This window comes from Gekko japonicus, unplaced genomic scaffold (genome assembly GCF_001447785.1).
Source record: "Gekko japonicus isolate JY-2015 unplaced genomic scaffold, Gekko_japonicus_V1.1 scaffold875, whole genome shotgun sequence".
Taxonomy (NCBI): Eukaryota; Metazoa; Chordata; class Lepidosauria; order Squamata; family Gekkonidae; genus Gekko; species Gekko japonicus.
The window spans coordinates 247,483-263,927 of record NW_015169200.1 but is presented as its reverse complement, the minus strand read 5'-3'; the positions used below and the strand labels follow the sequence as shown (position 1 = coordinate 263,927).

General features: G+C 49.8%; 1 protein-coding gene across 3 annotated transcripts in view; it reads right to left on the bottom strand.

Moving 5' to 3' along the window:
* GRB7 (growth factor receptor bound protein 7) overlaps positions 1-16,445 on the bottom strand; it is a 135,877-nt gene that overhangs the window by 90,087 nt on the left and 29,345 nt on the right. The window contains exon 2 of one of the 3 annotated variants that reach the window (XM_015416336.1): positions 12,557-12,676. The exons of the other annotated variants lie outside the window; for them this stretch is intronic. Coding sequence (XP_015271822.1) covers positions 12,557-12,629 — 73 coding nt within the window. The 5' untranslated portion in view covers positions 12,630-12,676. The remainder of the gene's footprint in view (positions 1-12,556; positions 12,677-16,445) is intronic. 3 annotated transcript variants of the gene reach the window in all.

Below are 16,445 nucleotides of genomic sequence, written 5' to 3'. Positions count from 1 at the left end.
AGGGGTCATTTCCTGCAGGAGCGCACAGGAGCAGAGCTCCGGCAGTAAAGTGCCCAGGGGGTGGGCACATGCAACAAGCCCCACCCCCTGCTCCCAGCAGCCCTCAGTTAGAGCAAGAAGCAGCCAGGTAAGTTGCAGAGCCCCCCTCCCGGCCCCCAGGTCCAAAACAGTCCCATGGCACCTTTAAGACCAAGTTTTATTCAGGTACAAGCTCTCCCTCCTCTGTGAGGGCAGATCTGCACGTCCCCCCCCCCAATAGCTAGCAATCCAGAACAGTCCAGTGGAGCCTGAGTGGTGGGTGTTGCCTTCTGACACACTTCCGGTGATGTCAGGGCGTGTGGCATACGCAAATAAGTAATGCTACTGAGTTATACTAATGAGCTCCTGCACCTCCTTTTCTAGGAAACAACCCCTGGTCACATCCATACAGCAGCCTCTGTGGCTTCCTGCAATTCCACCCCCCAAAAAAATTGTAGCAAAACAGGTTTTTGGGAAGACTTCAGAAAAGCCAGGGAAAAAGCTAGAAGGTGTGTGAAAGCACCAGGACAATGTGTAACGGGGGGGACACACACACTTCCTGTTAGGGTCCAAGTTGAACCTAACGCTCTGTGTGGAAGTCACCCCTGCCTGTAGGTGAGTCTCCAGATCTGGTCTCGTGAAGCTGCCGTGTCTCCAAGGAAAAAGTCAGCCGATTAATTCCTTCTTTCTGGAGATGCAGCTATCTAGGATGCAGGTATGCCTGGCTCCGAAGGTGTCCTGTGTTTCTCAAGGCCAGCTCCGTTCCCAGAGGAGCTTCTGTCACTTGACTCCTATCGGCACTCATCTAACTGCCAGTAATCTAATTAAGATCACTTCCCATTTCTTTGTCTGAAAGGCAACGGATGTTGCTAGCTAAACAAAAAAAAAAAAAACAACAGTGGTGCAAATGTCTTTTGTTGCTTTGCTCAGACCACTGAAGCTTACACTGCAGACTTGACTCAGTAGCTGTAAGTGGGGGGGGGACTCTGGTATTCAGCCCCGTCACCAAATTATAATTCCCAGCCTCCTTTGGGAGCAGCTGATACAAAATGGAAAAAGTTTTGTATGTGTATCCAAAGTGTAGGTCCTTCAGCACATCAGAGACTAATTAATTTATTGCAGGATGAACTTTGCTCCGAGCACAAGTTGCTTTGCTCCACGTTCTCCCCCCAAATCCAGCAGCTTTTTTTTCTTTTTGGCTTCTACACAACACCATGATACAGTCACTCACCCCCTGCCTGTGTCAGGGTCTTCTCCAGGGAGTGCTCCCTTCTCATTGGGTGGCCAAAGTCTTTGAGCTTCAGCTTCAGTATCTGGCCTTCCAGGGAACAGTCAGGGTTGATTTCTTTTAGGATTGACTGATTTGATCTTCTTGCAGTCCAAGGGACTCTCAAGAGTCTTCTCCAGCACCATAGTTCAAAAGCATCTATTATTTGGCGCTCGGCCTTCCTTATAGTCCAACTCTTGCAGCCATACATGACTACCGGGAATACCATTGCTTTGACTGTCTTCTTTGACCTTCAGTCTTTCCCAGCATCAGGGCCTTCTCCAGGGAGTGCTCCCTTCTCATTGGGTGGCCAAAGTATTTGAGCTTCAGTTTCATTATCTGGCCTTCCAGGGAACAGTCCGGGTTGATTTCTTTTAGGATTGACTGATTTGATCTCCTTGCAGTCCAAGGGACTCTCCAGAGTCTTCTCCAGCACCATAGTTCAAAAGAACCTATTCTTCGGCGCTCGGCCTTCCTTATAGTCCAACTCTCGCAGCCATACATGACTACTGGGAATGCCATTGCTTTGACCATGCGGACTTTTGTTGGCAGGGTAATGTCTCTACTTTTTATCATGCTGTTTAGGTTCGCCATCACTTTCCTCCCAAGGAGCAGGCGTCTTTTAATTTCATGGCTGCTGTCACAGTCTGCAGTGATCCTGGGATCCCAGATCATGTATAAATCATTCCAATACACTTAATAATAAAATAGTATGAAACCTTACAAATACTGTCTCTCAGTAATTCGTTTCCTCTGGTGACGTTTCAAAGATATCAATGACGATTTTCTATGAAATGCAACAAACGGTATTACAATAGACATATCTTTTCACAAATGAGTAATTTTAACAATTATACACAGTACTACATACACGACTTATCTAAAAAACGTACCAATGTTCATAACAGCTGTGATATCTAATGGAGCCTACCATGGGCTATTGGTATTGTAATGCCTTACCAGGTGAGGCTCATGTGGACATTATATATCATTTGTTATTTCTACATTAATCCTGTCATGACTTAAAAATGGTTGTCAGCTCTTGTAAGAGTTCTTCCCTAATCCTGGTGCACTAAAAGGGCTAGTGTTAACCTGATACCTAACAGGTGAATGGCATTTAGGCAATTATCTCTACTTCTTACGCAATACAAATCCTATCAATACTTATTAGAAGTTGCCAACTTACATGAGAGCTATGCTCCCAAATTGGCATACTGGAATCCAAATATCATGTTGTTGTTGTTGTTCAGTCGCACAGTCGAGTCCGACTCTTCGCGACCCCATGGAGCAGCTCATGTACTATATCATGTACTATACTGAAAACAACTGAATACAACTGCTGTTATAAGTAACTAGCTAACTCCAGAGATGCATTCAGACCTGATGGATACACCATGTTCAACTTGAAAATCCAATAAGCTTCACGCCGCAAGAGTGCTTGACGAATGTCTTTCCTGCAATACCTGTTGGTCTGAATCACTTCTATCACTATAAAATTGCATATCTATGTCCCATTGAAACGAAATGTTCCACAAAGGGGGCTTCTAGATGTTTGTGTTTTATTTTAGACTTATGTTCTAAAATACGGGTCTCTTTACTGCCCGAGTAGACTCCCCAGTGTACCTTAACCCACAGGGAGCATGAAGAATAAACTTGTTAATTCTCTCCTATAATTAATCTCTGGACAGTCTATATATTTTGTTTCCTTGCTCAATCATTCTCTCCAAACAACATTCTTAATTTCAAATTTCTGGTTGTTCTAAAATATTGGCATATTGTGGGAGATATACCAGGATGCAAAGTGACACCCAATATAGGTTTTCATAAGACTACTAGCATTAGAGACCTGTTGCTGCATGTGGATCGACGATCTAACATACCAGCAGTCAATACACGTAGAGGACACTATAGATGTTTAAGATGTGCAGCACGTCCATTGAGCAAGGAAACAAGGAATACAAAGATATGTGTATTGTAATACTGTTTGTTGCATTTCATAGAAAATTGTCATTGATATCTTTGAAACATCACCAGAGGAAATGAATTACTGAGAGACAGTATTTGTAAGGTTTCATACTATTTTATTATTAAGTGTATTGGAATGATGTATACAGTGTTATAAGGTTTTCAAAATGTACATTGTTGTATTTAATAAGGTCTCACATCTTTGTTCGGAAGAAAATCTACCTTCAAAACGACAGGACATTCCGGAGATCACCATCATTTCCCTATTATTATGCATATTATTATTGTTCACTTTTTGTATAATTGATTCTTTAATGAAATTTATTAAGCGTCACTTTTTCACAGTTCTTTTTGGTTTTTGTATTATATTATTATTACATCTGCACAGGATCAAGCAGCCCATTTCCGTCTGGTGCACCACGCGATTATCACTGGGAAATGCCACCCGCCTGGAAATCCTGCCGGGGGGAAGCATACCTAGGAATGAAATATGGCAAAAACGGCTCTTTGGTTTACTATGTAGATTAGGGAGGCCCCGAGGCACAGTCTTCCCAACACAATCTTCCTTCCTCTCTCGGTAACAAAGGGTCCTCTGCCCCGGATCAGACAGGGCTCGGAAAGAACCACTTGTGTAGGGATGCCAGCCTCCAGCTGGGACCTGGGGATCCCCAGAATTACAGCTCATCTCCAGACTACTTTGGAGGATGCTTTGGGGGGGGGGGGACTCGTTGGCATTGAACCCCACCGAGGTCCCTTTCCTCTACCCTCAAATCTCCAGGAGTTTCCCAACCTGGAGCTGGCAACCTTCCACCCTGCCGGTGGCCCCGGAGGACCTGTCAACCCTTCAAGTTGTGTGATTGCCCATGGGGAGTAGGAATGGCTTCTCTGTGTCTAGGCAAGGAAGGCTTACAAGAATTGGGTGTCTCTCTTTTTTTTACTCTAATGCCATGAATGACGTACACTGCGATCTTAAACAGAGCAATACCCCTTCTAAGTCAATGGACTTAGAAGGGGTATTGCTCTGTTTAAGATCGCAGTCAATGGACTTAGAAGGGCAGAACTCTGCTTAGGACTGCACTGTGATTTGTTGTTGTTGTTGTTCAGTTGCACAGTCGAGTCCGACTCTTTGCGACCCCATGGACCAGATCCCGCCAGGCCTTCCGGTCTTCCGTCGTCCTCCGGAGCTTGCTCAATTTCATGTTCGTTGCCTCGATGACACTGTCCAACCATCTCATCCTTTGCCGTCCCCTTCTTCTTTGACCTTCAATCTTTCCCAGCATCAGAGTCTTCTCCAGGGAGTGCTCCCTTCTCATCTGGTGGCCAAAGTCTTTGAGCTTCAGCTTCAGTGTCTGGCCTTCCAGGGAACAGTCCGGGTTGATTTCTTTTAGGATTTACAGACAGGCAAACCAGCTGAAACTGTAGTTAGTGACTACTTTTTGTGAATCCCTTGGTATTTGTGCGAGGTCAGAAGAAAGCTGCACCTTTCAACCTTTGTTTGGCAAATAAAGTTGGTTATTGATCCTAGGGTTTAATCATTCATCTGTTACTGGTGATCTTTTCTTAGCGTGTGGGGGGGGGGGGCATGCAACCGCATTTAACTTTCCATTCTGCACCAATCTCAGGGCAGCTGCCTCCCTGACAGTTTGCCCCTTGCCAAAGTTCCAAGCCTTCGCTAGTCGCTCAGGAATGGGAGGGGGAGGGGAAGGAAAACCCAGGCAGAAAAGTTCAGATGTGCTGCCAGAGATGTGCTGCCACAGAACGATGCAATCCTAACAACAGTTCCTTGGGACTAAGCCCCATGGGATGGAGTCGGTTTCCGAGCAGAGTGGTTTAGGATTCCTCTCTAATCCACCTGATCTGTGGTACGCCGCCGGATCTTCAAAGCAAGATATTTGAAAGGCACTTTACCCTTATACCTGAGAGCTTAATCTAAAACTGGGTTAATCTGGACTCTGCCCAGGAAAATGTACAGCCTGCCAGGATTCACTCATAAACTGAATAAAGTTTCATGTCTGGTAGGGTTACCACGCAATGTTCCCTCTAAGCTGCGGAGTCTTGTGAGCAAAAATTCTCCTTTGTGAGCTACTGGCATTAAAGTTGCGAGCGAGCGATTTGGCTACTGAACAAATCAGCTTCCTCTGGAGCTGTCCTCCCTGAGCGAAGACAAAAACATGTGAGCTGGAGGCTAAAAAACAGTGAGCTAGCTCACACTAACTCAGCTTAGAGGGAACACTGGTTACCAGATGTCCTCTTTTAGAACACATGTCCTCTTTTTTGGTGTCTATCCAACCAAAAGAAGAATTAATGGAAGCAATGAATGATCAGTAATGAAACACGTAGTGCATATTTAGTTATTTGGGGCTTCTTTTATCCGGGGCTCTTTTTGTAGCAGGAACTCCTTTGCATATTAGGCGACACACCCCTAATGTAGCCAATCCTCCAAGAGCTTACAGAGCTCTTCTTACAGGGGCTACTGTACGCTCTTGGAGGATTGGCTACATTAGGGGGTGTGTCGCCTAATATCCAAAGGAGTTCCTGCTATCCCACTCTTTCTCCAATGTGCGCGTGGTGGTGTGCTCTCCTCTAGCATTTTATTCCCACCCAAACAAGCCTTTGAGGTAGGCCAGACTGGCAGAGAATGGCCGGCCGGTGGTCACCCAGTAACGTTCATGGCATCTGAACCCAATGTTATGTACGCGGACCGCCACCAGGGGTCTGCAGCACAGGTAAGAGCTTGGATCCTAGAACAATGGAAACTTTGGATCCTGGATCCCCCAGCCCCAACCAATAGCCACTTTGGCGGGACATTCAAACCCTCCAATGGGAATGGGGGGTTGCTGGGTGGATATGTATATAGTTGGTCCTGCCGGCCGTTAGAGTTAGTCTTTGTCTGTGTTAAGTACAATAAACGTGTGCTACAGTATGTCGTCGTCTGAGTCCTCCATGCGGCGAACCCAGTACTTTTCACCCAAGTTCCCTGGTTCTAGTCCAGTGCTGTATTGCTGAGAACCAAAATGCAAGTCCAGTAGTACCTTGAAGGTCAACAAGACTTACCAGGGTGTAAGCTTTCACGAGTCAAAACTCACTCTGTCAGATACAAAGGAGGATGCAATCCATCAGCCCGTATATATCACAGTCAGGAGGTGGGAGGGGGTAAGAACCAGTATACTAGAAGGGCTAGGGCATTGGACCAGGGAGACCCGTGTTCAAGTCCCTCGCTGGCCTTTGGTCAGTCACTTGCAGCCCAGCCTACTTCACAGGGCCGTTGTGAGATTAAAATAAGCAGCGGGAGAACCACGTCTGCTTCCCTGGGCAACTTTGAGGAAGGGCGGGGTTGCAGGACCAAACAAATAAATTGTCCAACCCAAGGTCATCCCAATAGTGAACTAAATGGCACTTCGGAAAGATTAAGGAAATTCAGAACAGGTGATCTTCATCTTGGTGCTTGGGGGGGGGGGTCAACAGTGGGAGGGTTTCTAGTGTCCTGGCCCCACTGCTGGACCTCCTGATGGCACCTGGTATTTCTGGCCACTGTGTGACACAGAGTGTTGGACTGGATGGGCCTTTGGCCTGATCCAACATTGGCTTCTCTTATGTTCTTATGTTCTTAAAGCCACGGCTGAGGCTACCTTGGTACTTCTCAGCTCTTGTGCCCAAACAGCGAACTGGGGCATCCTGGTAGGTCATGTGTTTGTCCTGATTGTTTAACAAAAGCTTGACTTTCATCATACTGTTTACAATGGAAAGCCCGCTCCCTGTATCTGCTCGGTCTATCTATTGCATAAACATAGGAAGGAGCTTGCAAGATCAGACCAGTGATCCACCTGCTCCGGGATCCTGTTTCACACAGTGGCCCGCCGCCTGCCCTGGAGGGCTAACAAACGGGGCACAGAAGCCAAGCCTCCTACTACTGCTGAGATTCAGAGGTTGGCTGCCTGCAGACGTGAAGGCTGCCTTGAGTCATCGTGGGTAGGAGACACTGTGGGGCCCTCTCCTCCCTCCATGAATAAGAAAATAACAACATGAAGAGCCCTGCTGGATCAGACCAGGGGTCCATCTAGTCCAGCATCCTGTCTCACACAGTGGCCAACCAGTTCCTCTGGAGGGCCAACAACAGGGCAGAGAGGCTGAGATCTTCATTAGAACATCAGAAGGGCCCTGCTGGACCAGACCAGTGGTCCATCTAGTTCAGCATCCTTCTCACACAGTTCCTCTGGAGGGCCAACAACAGGGCATAAGAGGCCAAGGCCTTCCCCTGATAAAAACATAAGAAGAGCCCTGCTGGATCAGACCAGTGGTCCCTCTAGTCCAGCATCCTGTCTCACACAGAGGCCAACCAGTTCCTCTGGAGGGCCAACAACAGGGCAGAGAGGCCGAGGCCTTCCCCTAATAAGAACATCAGAAGGGCCCTGCTGGATCAGACCAGTGGTCCATCTAGTCCAGCCTCCTGTCTCGCACAGTGGCCAACCAGTTCCTCAGGAGGGCCAACAACAGGGCAGAGAGGCCGAGGCCTTCCCCTAATAAGAACATCAGAAGGGCCCTGCTGGATCAGACCAGTGAGGGTCCATCCAGTCCAGCATCCTGCCTCACACAGGGGCCCACCAGTTCCTCTGGACGGCCAACAACAGGGCATAGAGGCCGAGGCCTTTCCCTGACAAGAACCAGGGCCGACCCTGCTTAGCTTCCGAGAGCTGATGAGACAGGGCTCACCTGGGCCACTGAGGTCTCTGGGCACTGTCGGGTTGCTAGACCCCCAGGCCCGGCGGTGGTTTACCCGGTTTTTTGGGCTTCAACTCAATGCCAGCCAGCTGCCCAGCAGGGGAAGCCCCGCCTCCAAGCCCGAACACCCGCAGCCACCCCTCTTCCTTCTCTCTTCAGAGATTTAAATTTTGCAGGGGGGGGAGATGGCTGCGGGCTGCACACCTGCATTCCAGCAGCACGCCCCACCAGCTGGAAGCACTTAAAAGGGTCCCTTTAAGCAGGGGTCATTTCCTGCAGGAGCACACAGGAGCAGCGCTCCGGCAGTAAAGAGCCCAGGGGGTGGGCGCATGTAACAAGCCCCGCCCCCTGCTCCCAGCAGCCCTCAGTCAGAGCCAGAAGCAGCCAGGTAAGTTGCAGAGCCCCCCCCCCCGGCCCTCCGGCCCAAAACAGCCCAGTGGCACCTTTAAGACCAAGTTTTATTCAGGTACAAGCTCTCCCTCCTCTGCGAGGACAGATCTGCATGTCCGCCCCCAATTGCTAGCCATCCAAAACAGTCCAGTGGAGCCTGAGTGGTGGGTGCTGCCTTTTGACACACTTCCCGTGATGCCAGGGGGTGTGGCATATGCAAATAAGTTATGCTAATGAGTTATGTTAATGAGCTCCTGCACCTCTTTTTCTACGAAATGACCCCTGCCTTTAAGTGCTTCTAGCCGGTGGGGACCGAGCCTTGCACGCCTGAATCCCAAGTGGCATTGCCACTTGGAGTTCAGGCACACGGCCGGCGGCCGGCCCTCTCCCTCCCCTCCGGTGAGATTTAAAGGGCCCTCCACCTGATTGGCGGGCCCTTTAAATCTCACAGGTTAGGGAGAGGCCACCCAGCCATCCTTGGGGGCGACGCTTGGGGTGGAGATGTCCCCAATGTGAGGTCATCACATTGGGGATGCCCCGGCCCCTCCGGGAACACCCCCCAAATTCCCCCGCCGGGGACAAAGAGGGACCTGGCGACCCTAGGGCACTGCAAAGCATGCTGCCGGCTGAAACCAAGCGACAAATAGGGCTGGTGTGCTGGACAATCCTGCCGCACCTGGCACCCGGAGGCTCTCGGCTCCGAAGGCTCTCGGCTCGGAAGTCCGGCATGTCCAGGCTTGCAGAAATCTGAGACACCAGAGTGAAGACGGAGCCGGATGGCTGGCCAGGCAGTGGTTGCCCCTGCTTCAGTAGCCCTTCACTGCCCTCCCCCATGACGACCAGAAGCAAACCAAAAAAATCAAGTCAAATCAAGTCAACTTATAGGCGTGCCTGTTTTGCGTAGGGCCGCCGGGCTTCAACCTGACGCTGCAGGGCTTCAGACTCCTCTGATCCAGCAAGGTTCCTCTTATGTTCTTATGGGATTAGACAGATTCACGGAGGACGGGTCTATCAGTGGAAACTAGTCATGGTGACTAAAGGGAACCTCCACGTTCAGATGCGGTCAGCCTCTGAGTCCCAGTGCCAGGAGGCAACATCAGGAGAAGGCCTCAGCCTCTACGCCCTGTTGCTGGCCCTCCAGAGGAACCGGTTGGCCACTGTGTGAGACGGGATGCTGGACTTGATGGACCCTCACTGGTCTGACCCAGCAGAGCTCTTCTGATGTTCTTATGAAGGCCTCGGCCTCTATGCCCTGTTGCTGGCCCTCCAGAGGAACGGGTTGGCCACTGTGTGAGGCAGGATGCTGGACTCGATGGACCCTCACTGGTCTGACCCAGCAGAGCTCTTCTGATGTTCTTATGAAGGCCTCGGCCTCTCTGCCCTGTTGCTGGCCCTCCAGAGGAACTGGTTGGTCACTGTGTCAGACAGGACGCTGGACTAGATGGACCACTGGTCTGATCCAGCAGGGCTGTTCTTAGGTTCTTATCAGGGGAAGGCCTCAGCCTCTGTGCCCTGTTGCTGGCCCTCCAGAGGAACTGGTTGGTCACTGTGTGAGACAGGACGCTGGACTAGATGGACCACTGGTCTGATCCAGCAGGGCCCTTCTGATGTTCTTATGAAGGCCTCAGCCTCTATGCCCTGTTGTTGGCTCTCCAGAGGAACTGGTTGGCTACTGTGAGATAAGATGCTGGACTAGATGGACCCTCATTGGTCTGATCCAGCAGGGCTCTTCTGATGTTCTTATCAGGGGAAGGCCTCAGCCTCTGTGTCCTGTTGTTGGCCCTCCAGAGGAACTGGTTGGCCGCTGTGTGAGGCAGGACGCTGGACTCAATGGACCATTGGTCTCATCCAGCAGGGCTCTTCTTATGTCCTTAAGCTTCTTCTTGAGGTCTCCAGATTCGGTTTCAGGGTAAAGGGTCCTTTTCAGCTCAGCTTGACAGCTCTTGCTGTTGTTCCACTCCATCCATATCCCTCAGGCTCCACACAGTAGGGTTGCCAACCTCTAGGCGGCGGCTGGAGATCTCCCGCTAGTACAACTGATCTCCCCAGGTGACAGAGATCAGTTCTCCTGGAGAGAATGGCCACTTTGGAAGGCGGATTCTATGGCATTAGACCCCACTGAAGTCCCTCCCCTCCTCAAACCCCACCCCCTCAGGCTCCACCCCCAAACTCTCTAGGTATTTCCCAACCTTGAGCTGGCCACCCTGGCCACTCGGGAGCCACCGGACCCATCAGGGAGCTGTTTTCTGCACTCCCCCAAGTGCCACCGGGTTCCTCCTTCAGGCTGAGCCTTGCTGGTTGCCCACAAGGCTCCTCACAGGCAAAGTTCCCTCTAAGCTGTGGAGTCTGGTGAGCAAAAAATCTACTTTGTGAGCCGCTGGCATTAAAGTTGTGAGCGAGCGATTTGGCTGCTGCATAAACTAGTTTGCTCGGGAGCCCCATCCCTTCCTGAGCTGAGACAAAAATGTGTGAGCCGGAGGCTCAAAAAATGTGAGCTAGCTCACATTGACTCAGCTTAGAGGGAACACTGCTCACAGGTAGGGTTGCTAATCAAGGAGATAAGTAGGAAGCTATTATTTGATCCCGCTCCACAGATTATAATAAATTGTGCTAAGTTTCTAGCAATAGCCCCAAAAATACGGGCTGCACATGTAGTATAATTTTAGAAAGAATTCAGAAGACTTAGGAGATAGGGAGTAGAATTGTATAACGTCTATAATATTTATTCAACAGTTGAATAACAGTTGATAGACTTTTGTAGATATTTAGAGTTTTACTAATTTTGTAATTAATACGGCATTAGACCCCACTGAAGTCCCTCCCCTCCTCAAACCCCACCCCCTCAGGCTCCACCCCCAAACTCTCTAGGTATTTCCCAACCTTGAGCTGGCCACCCTGGCCACTCGGGAGCCACCGGACCCATCAGGGAGCTGTTTTCTGCACTCCCCCAAGTGCCACCGGGTTCCTCCTTCAGGCTGAGCCTTGCTGGTTGCCCACAAGGCTCCTCACAGGCAAAGTTCCCTCTAAGCTGTGGAGTCTGGTGAGCAAAAAATCTACTTTGTGTAACATCTATCCTTCCGCGGTGTTAGAAGGCCGGTATAAAAAGGTACCTTTGTCTGAGCGACTATGCCCGTGCGGTTCAGGGAAAGTCGAAACAATTGATCATATTTTACTCCACTGTACATTTTATGAAACCATCAGAGTAAAAATTATTCATCCCATTATAAGGAGGTACCACGGATACTTGGACAAGGAGATAAGTAGGAAGCTATTATTTGATCCCGCTCCACAGATTATAATAAATTGTGCTAAGTTTCTAGCAATAGCCCCAAAAATACGGGCTGCACATGTAGTATAATTTTAGAAAGAATTCAGAAGACTTAGGAGATAGGGAGTAGAATTGTATAACGTCTATAATATTTATTCAACAGTTGAATAACAGTTGATAGACTTTTGTAGATATTTAGAGTTTTACTAATTTTGTAATTAATACATGCAGATCAAATGCAGTTTTATATTTAAATATTATATATATATTATTGGTACCCTTTTGTATTGTTTGTAATTGGGCTGGTGATATACCGAATAAACTGAATACTGATACTGATAGGGTTGCTAACATCCAGGTAGTGGCTGAAGAACTCCCACTATTACAACTGGTGTCCAGGTGACCGAGGTCAAGTCCCCCTGGCGCAAATGGCCTCTAGGGTTGCCGGGTCTGGGTTGGAAAATACCTGGAGACTTTGGGGGTGGAGCCGGAAGAGGGCGGGGGTTGGGGAGGGGGGGGGGCTCGGCATGGGGCAAGTGCAAGGCCACAGAGTCCACCCTCCAAAGCAGCCATTTTCTCCAGGGGAGCTGATCTCTGTCAGCTGGAGATCGGTTGCGAAAGCGGGAGATCCCCAGGCCCCACCTGGAGGCTGGCAACCCAAATGGCCGCTTTGGAAGGTGAATGCCAGGTCATTATACCCCTCTGAGATCCCTCCCCTCCCCGAACCCCGCCCTCCTGAGGCTCCACCCCCCAATTATCCAGGTATTCCCCAACCCAGCGCTGGCAGCCCTACGCACAGAACTGGAGACTTGACAGCCTCAATGCCTGCAAGTGGCCCGATTCGGTGTTTCTCGGTGCAGAATCTGGATTCCTTTGGCTTCCCCCCCCCATCTGTCCGTGCAGAATCTGATCTAAAATAAATACTCCACCTTCTCTAGGCAGCAACTCTTCACCCTGAGATTCCGGGACCCAGCCTGATGTGGTGTCAGAACACCAGCTCATCGGCCTCAGAACTGCCTGATCTGACTCCGAGGCCTTTCCCAGCACTTCTGAAGAAGAAGAGGAAAAGGAGATTGGATTTATACCCCGCCCTTCACTACCCAAAGGAGTCTCAGAGAGGCTTACGAACTCCTTTCCCTTCCCCTCCCCACAACAGACACCCTGTGAGGGAGGTGGGGCTGAGAGAGCTCTGATAGAAACTGCCCTTTTTCAAGAACAGCTGTGCCAGAATCGGGCTCTGGTCACACGGACCTCTTACCGCGGTAGTTTTCCCGCAGTTCTTCAATCCGCGACATTTTATATCGGTTTTAGGTGGTCAGACAGTCCCTCTGTCTTCCGCTTCACTCGCGCAAAGTACTGTTCACACCGCGCCGCCGTCCCCATGGCGGCGCAGGGATTTTTAAAAACAAAAAAACAAAAAACCCTGTGCATGCGCTTGCCTTCCCATGCGCATAACTTAAACCGGAAACACACACACACACACAAAAAAAAGTTACCGCGGTCACGGCGGGTTGCTGTCCAGATACAAAAAACGCGGATACAAAGCGCGAGATATCGGGAAAACACCTGTTCCAACGGGTGTCAGAAAACGCGGATAAAAAGAGCGGCCACCGTGGGATTCTGCCCGCTTCGGTGCGGGAGGCAGGTTTGCCTATATGGACAGGAAACTTTAAAGCGCGAGGGATCAGCAGCGAAGCCCGCACTAAATGTCCATGTGACCAGAGCCTCTGTCTGTTCTACACCAGGGTCAAAACCCACCAAAGAGAAACTTAACAGGGTTGATGACAAACAGATCCTAATGGAAGAAGAGATTGGATTTATACCCCACCCTTCACTACCCAAAGGAGTCTCAGAGCAGCTTACAATCCCCTCCCCACAACAGAGGTAGGTGGGTGGTGAGGTAGGTGGGGCTGAGAGAGCTCTCTTGAGAACTGCCCTTGAGAGAACCGCTCCGAGACAACGTGTAGGTGACCCAAGGTCACACCAGCGGCTGCATGTGGAGGAGTGGGGAATCAAACCCGGTTCTCCCAGATTAAAGTCCATGCTCTGAACCACTACACCAAACTGGCTCTGTCATAAACTTTAACTGAAGGAGGCTGGGGCATGAACCTTGATGTGTATTAGGATTTTATACCCATTTCTGTCTGTTCTACAACAGGGTCAAAACCCACCAAAGAGAAAAGAGAAAAAGAGAAAATGGGGAGGAAAATAATTCAAGAAATAATGGAGAAGAATTTGGCGTTGGAACCTGAAATTTATTTACTAAACATATTACCGAAGGGTTATAGTCAGCAGGATAAATATATACTTGCATATATAATAACCGCTGCACGTTTATTATTGGCCAAAAAATGGAAATTGGATATAATACCGACTAGGGAGGAATTAGTGGTGAAAGTGCTAGTTCTAGCACAAATGGATAATCTGAGCTTGATGCTGCAAAATGAACATGAAAAAGTATATAATAAAAGACGGTCTAAGGTATATGATTGGATTGAGATGTTAAATGTATGAGACTCTACAATATATGTTAGCAATGTAGTGGAATGTAACCTTTTTGTAAAAACCAAATAATATATATATAAAAAACCCACCAAAGAGAAACGTCACAGGGTCAACGACAAACAGATCCTAACGGCATCCCACAGGGTTTACCTTTGGCTGCCCACAGAGAAGAATCCAGATTACCCCTCCAGCTCACGGCTCTGGTTAATGTGTTTAACCCTAAACCTGGCCATGGCTCTGGCAACGGCAGAGGCCGTGGCGGAGATTGGCCACTCAGGAGGCCTTTTGAGAGAACGGCCTCCTTTTTTTTTTTCCCTTTCATCACCGGGTAGCCCTCGGTGACTTGAGATCTGTCTGCTCCCTGCTCGGCCCTAACTAATTAAACTTGACAGCGGGGAGTTGGGTCCCACCTGGCTTTTTATTAACTGAACACTCTGTCCCTCTCCTGAACTGCGGAGTCATGTCCCTCTAGAACGGGCCCAGGGCCAACTGGCATCCCGCAGGCTGGGTCCTGCCAGCAGATTTTCACTTGTTTGGAATGCCGCTGGGAAGGATGCATTTCCCACACCGCTGAGCAAAACCCACTGGCCCCTTGCCTCTGGGTTCAAGGGCGTACACGGGGGTCCAAGGCAAATCCAAGTCCCGTGGATGCAGCAGTCAGCAGGGGGCTCCTTGCCCCACTCATCTTCTATGGCACCTGCGAGGCCACCCATTCAATGTTCCCTCTAAGCCGTGGAGTCGTGTGAGCAAAAATGCTAATTTGTGAGCTGCTGGCATGAAAGTTGTGAGCGAGCGACTTGGCTACTGCATAAATTAGGTTACTCTGGAGCACTCCTTCCTGAGCTAAGACAAAAATGTGTGAGCCGGAGGCTAAAAAACTGAGTTAGCTCACACTAACTCAGCTTAGAGGGAACACTGCACCCATTTATTTATTTGGGGGGGGGGCATTTCTTCTCAGCTGACTCCAAGATCGAAAATAAGCCTTTCAGAGGAAAAAGCAGCTCACGGAGGCATTTCTGGAGGGAGCCCTCGGAGCCACAGGAGGCCTCAAGTTCCCCCCGACATGCCAGAAAATTCCGTACAAATGCCTAGGGTTGCCAACCTCCAGGTGGGGCCTAGAGGTCTCCGTAGGGTAGGCTGGACCATTCCTCCCTGTTACGCATCATGCCATCGCCAGGAAGTGACGCTAGGCGACGCTCTGGGAATGGGGCTGGAAACTCGATGGTACCGTGGTCGTGTGGCCGGCATGACTAGACACCAAGGCGCACGGAACGCTGTTACCTTCCCACCGAAGTGGTACCTATTTATCTACTTGCAGTTTCTTGCTTTCGAACTGCTAGGTTGGCAGGAGCTGGAACTAGAGACGGGAGCTCACTCCGTCATGCGGCACACTCGGGTCTCGAACTGCTGAACTACCAACCTTCCACAGCCTGCAGTTCAGCGTCTTAACCACTTGAGCCACCGCAGCTCCAAGGTTACAGGTAGTCCCATTCTAAAGGCCTAACTATGGTAGACCAACGTGTCTAAACCATCCCGACAGCCTTTTTAAAAAAAAAAAGAAAGAAAGAGGGGGGAGGAGGGATAAAAGTCACCTTGGGAGGAAGAAGTTTGGCCAAAAAACCCCAAAAGCAGATGTGAAAAGGACCCGGAGCAGTTTCCCCACCAGCCACTTCTCAACTCCAAACCGCCCCCCCCCCCTCCCCCCCCCCCCCCCGCGCGCGCTCTCTCTCTCTCTCTCTCTCTCTCTCTCTCTCTCTCTCTCTCTCAACCATTACTTTTCCACTGCAGGGCCACAGAGCTGCATTTGTGAGAGGGCAGAGGTCGTTGTGGGGTTGCCCTGGTTTCCTACAGACTGGGCCGCAAGAAGTCCCGGGGGTGGTGGCTGGGGCTCAGGAATGCTGCCGGTGAAACTAGAGGGCACATCCTGAGGGCACCTAGCACTTGATCTATTTCAACATCACAAGACGCTCCTTCTAACGTGACTGGCTCTCATTTGAAAACAGATCACCAGCTTTACTGGTGCCCTCCTGGCATCGCATTCGGACACTGCAAACAAATCTCTGCCTGCCTGTGACAGGTGCAAACCCCGTCTGACGCTGTCCTTGTGCATACCATTCACCCTCCTCCCTCTCTACAGTTCCCGACTCCAGGCTCGGAAATACCTAGAGATTTGAGGGTGGGTTTAAGGAGGGACGGGACCTTGGTAGGGCATAATGACAGGCAGTCCACCTTCCAAAAAAGACATTTTCTCCATGAGAAATGGAAAGGAAGGAAGGAAGGAAGGAAGGAAGGAAGGAAGGAAGGAAGGAAGGA